The 11,163-nt window shown below is 39.5% G+C and overlaps 1 protein-coding gene across 1 annotated transcript; it reads right to left on the minus strand.

Moving 5' to 3' along the window:
* Positions 1 to 934: 934 nt before the first annotated feature.
* Positions 935 to 9,996, minus strand: prodha (proline dehydrogenase (oxidase) 1a). The gene is made up of 14 exons (XM_079364361.1): positions 9,554 to 9,996; positions 9,166 to 9,374; positions 7,957 to 7,991; positions 7,310 to 7,459; positions 7,087 to 7,151; positions 6,624 to 6,740; positions 6,395 to 6,474; positions 6,073 to 6,154; positions 5,132 to 5,224; positions 4,874 to 5,020; positions 3,673 to 3,848; positions 3,491 to 3,589; positions 3,252 to 3,340; positions 935 to 2,575 (listed from the first exon to the last, which is right to left on the minus strand). Exons 1-14 carry the CDS (start codon positions 9,890 to 9,892, stop codon positions 2,385 to 2,387), a joined length of 1,872 nt encoding a protein of 623 aa, XP_079220487.1. The 5' UTR covers positions 9,893 to 9,996; the 3' UTR covers positions 935 to 2,384.
* Between the last annotated feature and the right edge of the window lie 1,167 nt (positions 9,997 to 11,163).

Consider the following 11,163-nt stretch of genomic DNA (forward strand, 5'->3'; position numbering starts at 1 on the left):
GGATGACTGCATGCATGAAGGCAACACCCTCAAACGCCCAGTGTGAAGGCATGTACATACACGCAAAAATGGTAGAGTCAAATGTTAGAATCAAAGACTCCAACAAGGACAAGTAACGTTTTTCCACACAGAGTTAGAAAGGAGCTGTTGCTCTGACAGCGGACTTGGAATGTATTTGAAAATATAAATTTGCTGGGGGGAATAAAAGGTTAAAAAATGGTTGACTTTAACAGGAGAGGACGCGCCATATCATTTACAGACATGAGAGAAGATCAACTCTCTTTCTCTCTCTCTCTCTCTGTGTTTGTCTCCTGAGCATGTGATTGTCACTAAACCCCTCTGGAGACAACGGAATAAACAGGTGCTTAAAAGAATGGGCAAGTGCATAGTTCTCTTGCTTGTTGATGGTGTCGTTCTCTCACACATATAAAAATAACAATAAACCACGGGTCATAAAATATCCTGCCATGCCTTGCTGAGATCGTATTCACAAAACTGGTGAAACTCTGTAATCATTTGGAAAGTATTCCCCAGGTCGCAGTGGATATTGGTGGGAAATTTGGAAATATTAACTTGAGGCGGCCATGAGATACTCTGTGAACAAAAACTGGACAGAATAACAGAAAGTTGTTATTTAGAGTAGAAACCACAAAGGTTTGATTGCAATAGTAGTAGTACAAATAGCAGGGTCTCCATCCAGCTGTTGTTTGTGAGGTCAGATAGTTCTATTTGGTCATAGCCGACGTGGATGCAGACGCTGGCTCAGCTGCTGTTGACTTTGGCAGGGAATTCAGTAGGTCATATCGATTTGGCACAGGTGATCCACTAGCTTTCATGAAGCGTAGTAGCTGATCAGTGACATCAAACAACATCTGGGTCACTTTGTGATAAGATTAAGGATCAACATCAACAGCTGCAATAAGAGTCAACACAATTCTGATTTATTTGGATGTTTATTGCAATTCATTGTCTGAATAATTACATAGTTCCTTACAGCTGTACAAAATATGGCATATACTGTTACACCAATAACAACCCAATCACAGAAGAATTGTACATATAACTGGAAGAGCACTCAAAATAAACGTAGCCAAAAAATCTACTTAAATATCCTAAATGTGCCAGTTAAAGACTTCACAGTACACTAAGTTGTTACGGTTTAAATAAGATCAATTGTAAGCCTTTTTTTAAACTCTCAAATCAATAAAGTCAGGTTGTGTATCAGACTGTTAAAAAAATAAACATAAAAAACATTGTGTTTTTGTGACATTACCAAACTCTCGTGGCTTTCATAAAGGCCTTTAAAACCAGCATCATGAGCAGCATCAAAACCAGGGCTTCAGACACCGACTTAGCGTGTATTGAAATCCCCTCTATAAAAACACATTGAACAGGCTCTCTCTCTCCTCTGCAGCAGATTATGCAACAGAGCAGATGTTCTCAAAGTACTGCAGTGGTATCTTCCTCAAAAGTCACAGTGGTGACCCTCAATGCTGGAACACTGGGCTGAACTATCATTTGTTTTTCTTTTTTATATATATGCTTTGAGCATCTTTTTCTTGTCTTGTCTTTATTTAATTTAAACAGAAATAAATCTGGAATATGAGACAACTATGAATCAGATCTTTGGTTATTTTAACTTCTCGTTGCCTTCCTAATATAATCAGCCAAGCTCCATGAGAGATAAAAAGCAAGGCTCCGTTTGTGCTTTTGATAAACCCCAGATTATGAATAAAATCCAAGAGAATACAAATACAGTAGATCTTCACCATATTGAATGTAGTTCAAATCCTTGAGCTGAATTAATACTAGTGAGTTATGTATTCCAGTAGACTAATAGAAAAATATATAGTATCAACAATAAACGTGACAATAACTTACAATCCTCTAGGAGGAGTGTGTAGAAGTTGTACAGCAGCTAATGAAGCGCAAAAATCATAAGGCACTTTTTAAGTGACAGCTACCCAAGACAAACTTGACTCTTTAAAAAAGTACAGGACATCTTTTATATACAAGTTAGGCACCTTCGGTAACCAAAGATATCCCACTGAATGTTACCATGTTTTATTATGATAAAAATCTCTGAGATATATGAACTAATTCTGATTTAGAGACAAGAATCAACCATCACTTCTTAACCAAGCAGCACTTCTATCTCCACAGTGTGTTATTATGGTGACGTTTGAAAGACGTCTCGTTAAATGTAATGCAAATGAAATAAATCTCTGTCACGACACATACCGTTCTAAAAGTCGTTAAAATTCAGAGACTAACAAGCCCAGGAAGGGTGTTCATCTTCCTCGACAGGGAGCAGTCAGCAGGTAGTGGTGCAGTCAACACGGTGGAATGCTTACACTGTGGTTTGCATGAGGAGGTGTTTTGACTCAGTAGACAGGCGTGTAGAAAATCTGACCTCCCAGCACTCTGCGTGTCAGCTCCTTCCACAGCAGGCTGCGCTCTCTCTGCGAACCCTTCATGAAGCCACGGTTCTCCTGAGCGCGACGAGACAGATACGGAATAACCTCGTTGACCGGGCCGTATGGAACGTACTTGTAGACGGGGAAACCTGCTTGACCTGTTTGCAACATAGGGCAAGGAGATCAATGTCGACACACACTCACACATGGTATTGAATGTTGTTGATTTGAGTGTTCAATGGTACAAGTCAAAAATGCATGCAGCAGACAAATTGTCATTTAAGGTGCCAGTAGAGGTCAGCAAGGTCGATAACTATGCTTCAAGTGAACCAAAGGGGAAAATCTGTCACAACTTACTAAGTGTTAACTCTGTCAACTACATTTTTCAAAGATTTATGGTAGTAAACATGTATGTAGACAACACTGACTCATGATAATGGGCTGACAATTATAAATGTCCATGACATGATACTGTGTACTGACATAACACCTGACAAAATTGTTGTTTTTTATTTTATTTTATTGTTATTTTATTTTTTTGATAAAAATAAATAGACCAGAATAAAAAACAACATTTCTTAGTTCGGCTTGATCTTTTCTACAACTGTCAACCTGTCTGTCAGTTCAGGACAACAAGAAGCAGGAGTTTTTGCTCTTCATTTATCTATAGATTGAACAGGTCCAGTCAGTGGTTGTGCAAGTGTTTAAAAGGCTGACATGTTATGGGACTATGTTTCTGTGGAAGGTCTTTGGTCACATGGCTCTGTGATGTAAGTCCCCCATGATTCCATAACTCGACGTTTACTTTTAGTACTCAAGCTGAGTCCAACATACCGAGCGGGAAGCTGATCTGGTCACACATTCCGAGCAGCTGTCCAAAGTAAACCTTATTCTCAGTGGGGGAGAGGTCCATCTCATTCATCCTGAAAAAAGAAAGAAAACAACATGCAAGTTTGAGGGCTGTTACATAATGAAATACATACAGCTGTGGCAATACCATTCAGAACAAATCCTTCAAGGACACTTTATTAAAGAAATATTAGTACATGTTAAATGTTCTTTACAATACATACTTTTCCAGGGTGTATTTCACTGTGTCTTCATTGTGAGTTGCAACCATGATATTTGCCTTCCTGTTGTGTCCAATCTCCTCCAGCACATACTCCAAGCACCTAGGCAAATTACAAAAATGCAGATGGTCAGGATTGGACATCTTCTCGCACTACAAAAAGCCTTTTCACTTTGCTATACTTACTTGTGATACATTCTGTTAGTAGCCTCATAGTCTGGGTTTATTGGGTCTTCATAGCCAATCTCCTTGGCCCTGTCTCTCTCTTGGTACATGTAGGCTCCACGGACCAGCTTGGCACCAAAGTACCAGCCCTCCCGACGTGACAGCTCAACGTCCACAGTCACATTACCGTAGGCTTCCTAGACATGATGAAAAGACAAGGATTAGACCACATTCAATATACATTTTTTCATAATACCATAACGTCTTGCCATTATACCGGGGTATAAAGTTTATGACGGTATTTATTAAAAAAAAATTAAAGAAATATTTTTGTAAAAATAAAAAGATAATCCTCCATTGTTGTAGCGATAACATTCAGTTTATAATCTGGTTGCAGACGTACGTTTTCCTTTAGCTAACTTTACTGTTCTCATAAATTAATTTTGCTTATGTGACACTTACAACTTCTGTTTCAAATAACATAACGAAATTATCTAATCATCGAGATTTATAGTCAAGAAGTTAAGCTTATCTACGTTATCCGGTTTGAGTTAGGATTGTTGTGGTGTGACTGTGTTTCCAGCTGTGCTGAAGATTCGCTCGGATGCTGCGTTTGAAGCACAGATGCAGACGTTTTGACAGGCCGCATATCACAACAACGGCAGGCGAGTTGCATTTACCGTACAATTCGGAATATAAGACGCACCTTGTTTTTGAAAGTCTCTCAGAAAGAAAAAAAAAGGTTTAAACTGTCTTCCTGTGTGACGTTTTTTTATAGTGCTCAATAACGTCAACAATGTGCAGTTTCTGTGCAGCTCTGTCGCTCTTTTTGTTCTGTATGTTTTCACTTTTGGGAGTTTGCGCTCCCTACTAGCTACAGTACGGTAGCTGAGCTCTTAGCTTGCAGTTGCGAGCTCCCAATCTATCATTCTTCAACTTTAATAGAAGTCTCTTTCAATCAAAAGAGCACTCGACGAGGTTTATTTACGGTACAATATACCCCCGTTTTCTGTAAATGTATGATTATGACCTTGTGAGGAAGAAAAGGTGTGAAAAAGTCTCCCTCTTCCTCTCTCTCACTTACCTTCTCAGAGCTATCAGCTTTGGAATTTCACTGGTATAAATAGGCTGGTTCTAAATACCCTGGTAAACTGTAATACGGTCCAAGCCTACTACACTCACATCATTGTCATGGGGGAAAAGACACCATCTGCTGCCTCACCTTGAGGTAACACTGATAAGTGTTGAAAATGATCGGCTTCTCTCTGTTGAACTTCCTCTGCATCTCCAGTGCCAATCGACTGATAGCTGGCTGAAAGTACGTCTGCTCTGCATCCACCATGAGCCTCACCCCATTCTCCATGGCATGCTGACAAGCACAGACACACAAAATGTAAAGTTTAATTCAGCTCAATAAGCATTTCTCTTCCCTCATTATGAACTGAGCGCAGGTTGACTTGTTGTGGTACTGTCGCCTCACCTTGGCCAGAATATCCATTCTCTGAAGCATCCTCTTCATCTGCCTCTCCTCCTCAGCTGTGAATTTGTTCAACAGGGGTTCCAGCTGGCCTGTCTAGACAACCAACACACACAATTCCAGCTAGTCAGACTTTCCCTCTAAATCAACTGTACAGATCAGGATAAACCCTGACAGAAGGGCAAGGGTTGGGTGGGAGTTGAGTGACTTTGAGTGTCCTGTGTGTCTTTACTGTATACACTGATAATAGTATCTCAATTACCCTACATAGCACCAGCTGCATAATCAAGTCCACCATAAACTGTCTTGCACCAACACTGATGAAATCTAGAGCGACATCACCGGCACATCATGTCCAAAAAACATTGTTTACGTGTGGAATGACGACAAGATAGTCCGGCAGCAGGGGGGCAGAAAATCAATATGTCTTTCAAGATGTTGACTGCATCAATGTTCCCACACCATGATAAGGTTGTGCAACTTCTGAAGGGAAAGAAACTCGTCTAACCTGCATTCAATGTATTGATTTTTCATTGATTTTATGATCAGTTTTATGAGGCTATTAACTGTTTGATGACATTTATCTGAAAAATCAGAGGCCTGAAAGATAATGTGTTGTGAAAAGAGAGCATTGATATATAAGTTTAAGTCTCATGCAAGTGTTAAATGCACAGGTTCAATCTGTAAGTATGTTCACTGTTAGTCACATAGGAGGGCTGCTAAATCTTGTTTGGGGGATTATTGTATACAGAAGGGAGGGGGACAGCGGGTGTATATTGTAACTAATGTCTTGTGTCCTGCCTGTCTGTATACTGCTTCTGAATGCCTTGAATTTCGCTCGGGATCAATAAAGTGTCTGTCTGTCTGTCTAGATTTCTTTCTTTTTTTTTTTTTGCTCACTAACTCCTCTCCCACCAGGAAATACTTTCATGACAGTCCCTCACCTCCAGGTTTGGTACCATTAGTAGGTTGGACATATTCGTAGTATCGTTTATCAGACTGTTCCAGTCCAGCAGATCTATTGTCCTAGAAATGGGAAAAGTTGCATTTAAAACATCTGATGTCCATAAAAAAACAAACTTTGAATTCGGTTCAAATTCATTTAAAATATCTTAGTCGCAGATAAGCATTGTTTTGCTAACAACACTTTGCATTTTACACTATTCAGCACAGCTTAACACATTTTTCCCAGGGTCTCTATTGCATTAATTTGTACAAAAGCATATATTTTTTTGATTGTATTGATCTGATTAGAGTCTATCTTACCCGGACAAGCCCAGCTTCTCTCCAGTAAACCAATTCTCAATATCGTCCTTGGGTCCAACGCCCATCTTTGTCAGACTTTCCTGCAAAGATGTTTTTTTCCATTATCAAACTGCATACCCTAAAGGATTTATGTTGTAATAAAGGACATGGCATTTAAAGTCTAAAAGGCTTGAACACAACCTGATCTTCTCTTACAGGTGAAGCAACTGACGCTGACTAAAAGGCATACCTTAAGTTGTTCCAGTTCCAGTTTCTGTTCCAGAACCATCCTATCAGAGATCCCCTGTTGTGCAGCAAGGAAGTTAAAGAAATGTCTCCATTTAACCAGGACTTCAGAAAACTCGAGCTGTTGAGACAGGAAAAAAAAGACAACACATCATTTCAGTCGCATTGCAAAGGATTGAGCTCAACACGTCCTGAATACTGTCAATATTAGCTTCTTTTTTTTTTGCATCATTCTTGGCTGGGAAGTAAAGTGAGTATGACACTGAGGTGTGAATGAGACATCTGACAGGAAATGTTGGTTTCTGAACAACTGACAGTTTCCATTTCATTGTCATGCCACTTTGCAGAATTCTGATGGATGTTTGACATTCGAAGAATTGAAGTGGTGGCTGTGCAGGAAACATCAAAGTGTACATCGTAATATGCATTGATTTATACTTCAGTTATCATTGAAGACATGAACTTACAAGAAACTGAGGTCGTCCGAGAGCAGTCATTTTGATGGCAGAAAATCCTTCTTTAGAGGCTCCCCCTAAAATTCAAAGCACAACTATACTTATGTATATATATATATATATATATATATATATATATATATATATATATATATATATATATATATATACTGTATACAGTACTAAGTACCTTGTATCTATTTGACAGTACGATGTAACTCGTGAAACCTCTTACCTGAGGCTTTGATGCAGTTAATGAACGTCTCCATTTGGTTGTCACATTTGGCCTCGTCTGCGTAGAAGTAGGTACGAGCGCTAATAACTCCTCCTCTCCTGTCCCCAAACTGACGATGGGCCTTGTACTTTTTCTCCCGATGATCAGCACCTTGAATGAACAGAAGGTAAAACGTTAACGGTTTATAAATGATTCTCCTCGTAGGCAAAACAACTGACGTAACATCACTTGATTATACAGTCGCACTTTAACTACCACTTAGATTGTATTCACATTATAATAGGGGATTTTGAAATAACACTAGATAAAGCACTGTTAAGCCAATGATATACTTGAGAGAGAATCATCAACCCTGTGCTGCACATGCTGTCTGTAACTCGAACCGATTCACATTTCAGTGTCTCTATTGGACGGCAATGACCCTCCTGAATCCAGATATAACCAGCGCCATGACCACCTGACTGTACATACCAGACCTGGCATCTGTGTTGCATTACACCAAGCTTAAGCAACTGAGCAAAATTCTTTCAAAGCAAAAAACGCTGACTGACTAGCATGTCCCCAGGCTCGCCTGCAGCAGCTCTACAGTCAATGAGGCCTGTAGAAGCCTATCATTTGAGGAAAATAATTTAGAAAGAATTACAAACCTGGACTTTCTTTTTCGGCTTCAGAAACACACGAGCTGAAAAACAAGGAGGGATGAGCATCAGTTTAGAGAAGCATGGAAAACAAATACAAATGTGTTTTTGTTCGATTACTTCTTGGACCACTTACATTTACATTGAACCTGACATGAACATAGGACAGGAGCTCTATCTTTAAGTCCTGATTGGAAAGTTTCCATCCCTCAGGCACAAGATGACTAAAGAGAACTTCTCAGGTGGCGTTAATGATGAGCCCCTTTACTCAACATGTTTTGACATGACTAACAGAATAGAAAACTACTGTGTTCTGTGCTTTAGAAAGGGTAATCGACTGTGGAATTCTATCCAGTCCTGTATGTGTATGTTTGTGCTCAATGAGATAATCTTTTGCAAAAAACAAGCTTATTTACTGCACAGATAATTACATAACACTTCCATGTGTGCCCAGTAAAGGGTGCCAGGAGAACGTGACTCTAAGCTGGCAGCCTTCTCAGAAAGCACAGCCCCTTGTGAAAAACCAGCTCAGCCAATCAGAGGAGAGGGGTTTGTCCTAGCTGACCAATAGTAGACGCTAGTTTGTAATAAAACCAAAAAACTAGGTTTGGTTTTGGTATCAGTCTGTTTATGAGGAGGAAAAATACTGTGCTTGCTTGTGACACAGTGGGTTTTTTTTTTTTTGATAACAAGCCTGACGGAAGTCAGATGATAAGAATAAACTGATAAGAAGTTCGAGCTCATTCATGTTTTTTTTTCTTGTTTTTGATGGACATAAAGGATTCATGAGATGCTGTGAAGATGGACACATCGTGCAAGAGAAAAAAGAACAGAAAGAAGTTCAAGTTTACAGACATGGTATTAAAGTGGTTGAACCAGTTTGAAATGAACCTGTTTGTCAAGCATCGGTGACTCAAACAGTGAAAGATTGTTTACACATGTCTGTTGGTTACTTCAATTCTCCAAAGTTTCACAAAGAGTGTCTCGTTGTCTTTAAGAGAACAAGGATAAATAATAGAGCACGTGATACTGAGCTATACAAATACACTCAAGGCCACAAGGCTTTTCAGTTTAGTTCCTTATGCAACTCATAAACCCCTGGTCATGTGACTCACATAATGACAAATATTATTTAGCAACACTAAATAGTTTGTTGTAGTAAGTCACCTGCATTGTAATATTTTGAATGGTCCTGCTCAGTCAGTTGTCGATACTTACTCCATTTCTTTTGTCTCTGCCTCCTCTTGTGTCAAGTCCTCTTCAACACTGTAGTCCAAAACTGCCCCCACTCCAAACGCCTGGTTCTTCTGGATTAAAGGTTTGATGGAGTTGTGGTCTTCTCCTGCCACAAACTGACCGTAGAAGGTCATCTTCATCATCTTCTCAAACATCCACTGACCAAACAACTTCTTGCTCAGCTCCATCAACTGAAACACAACACAAGGAGGAGAGCTTTATTCGAGCTCAGCTGTTTAATATTTAGCAACATAATAATAGCTCTTTTTTCCGTGATCAATTATTCAGTTATTACGCAGTTATCCAATTTCATGCGAGCCATTTAAAGGTAAAAAATACTTTAACCGTTGGGTTACCTCAACCCACTCACCTCTTTGTTCTTCTCAACCAGGACGTCAATAGTACAAAGTTTGAACACCAGCAGACTTCTGAGCAGTTCAATGTTGTCCTTGCTTTTGTAAGCTTCCTGGGTGTTGTCGAAGTCTATGTGGATTTTATTTGAAGGCATATTTGTAAAGTTTTTAGTCTGACTGATGAGTTCAACCGGCACAGCATCTACCACGGTGCACCCATCCATCTGCTGCTCCTTCTCCTCCTGGCTCTTGGTGGAAGCGACGGTGGAGCGACATCTTCCCGGTGAGATGCGGAGAGTCTTCACATTGCCTGAGTTTACCCTCGCAAGAGCTGAGACAAATTTCGTGTACGACATGCTCTCCTTGTTTCTGGTTCCTTCTTACTCTCTGAACTCGGCTGCTTGCAAACCACAGCTGCTGCTGCTTTCACCTTCCCTTGATGTTGCCTAGTGAGCGCACGCGCTTGGGAGTTAATTTAAAGGCATCTCGCGCAGGGGGCGTTTCCTTGCCTTCTTACATCACGCTTCGCTACTGGGCATCACGCGTTTCGCCCTCGTGTAGACTACCTCAAGTAAAATAGCCTGCTGTGTTATAAACAAAAAAAGGGGTCCTCATTAAAGGTACCCTACGGAGTTTTTGTGAAACAATTCTGCTTATTCAAAGGGAAAAAATGCGTACCTGAACAGCTAGGTGAGTTATGGTGTAACTGTTGCGCCCCCCACCATAACTTCCGGTGTAGCATTGTATATTCAGTGTTGCAGGGACAACAACATGTTCTTCTAAGGGACAGTATGTGTAAAGACCTATGAACATAGGCCACACAACAACTTCTCCAACTTTCACATTTCTCTACCAAAATAATAGTGCACCTTTAATGAATCTCTTCGAAGACTTTATCTGGTGAAACAATGCTGTCAAACTATCAACCAGCCTATTAAATGGGCTAAAATCAAAATCAAAATTTTTATTGGTTGTTGTATTTCACACAATATTTTTCTATGGTTGCCATTATGTTTAAATGTTTTTTTGGTTTCATTGTTTTCTTTTTTTAGAATATTGAATGATTTGACACACAAATAATTGAATGTTTTATTATGGCTAAAAGTGTTAATTTTATTTTAAGATCTTATAAACATATTTTCCTACAAATGGTTTGTTATAGTTTGTTGCTAGAATCATCTTATTTTAGGGCTTTAGCTATAGTAAGCAGGCAAGGAAGGATGTAAACTTAAATAGCACCTAAATACCATCCTGGAGCAGTACCCCCCTCCCCTCCTCTCTGTCTGGTACTCTCTCTGTCTTCTCTCTCTCTTTTTTTTTTTTTTTAGTTCCTGGCATCTTTTTTTAGTTCCTTGAAGGAGGAACCTTCTTTTGGTTCTTGGACCTTTTTTACATTTCTTAAATGCATTTTTAGTTCCAGGAACCTTTTTTTCGTTCCTTAGAGAGAGTCCCTGAAGGAACCTTTTTTTTTTGTTCCAGAAACCTTTTTTAGTTTCTTGAAGATAAGAACCTGAACCTTTTTTAGTTCCAGAAACCCTTTTTAGTTCCTTCAAGAGAAGAACCTGAACCTTGTTGAATTCCAGAAAGTGATTAGTTTTTTTCAACAGAAGAACCCAAACCTTTTTTA

This window comes from Symphodus melops (genome assembly GCF_947650265.1).
Source record: "Symphodus melops genome assembly, chromosome: 16".
NCBI classification, from domain to species: domain Eukaryota; kingdom Metazoa; phylum Chordata; class Actinopteri; order Labriformes; family Labridae; genus Symphodus; species Symphodus melops.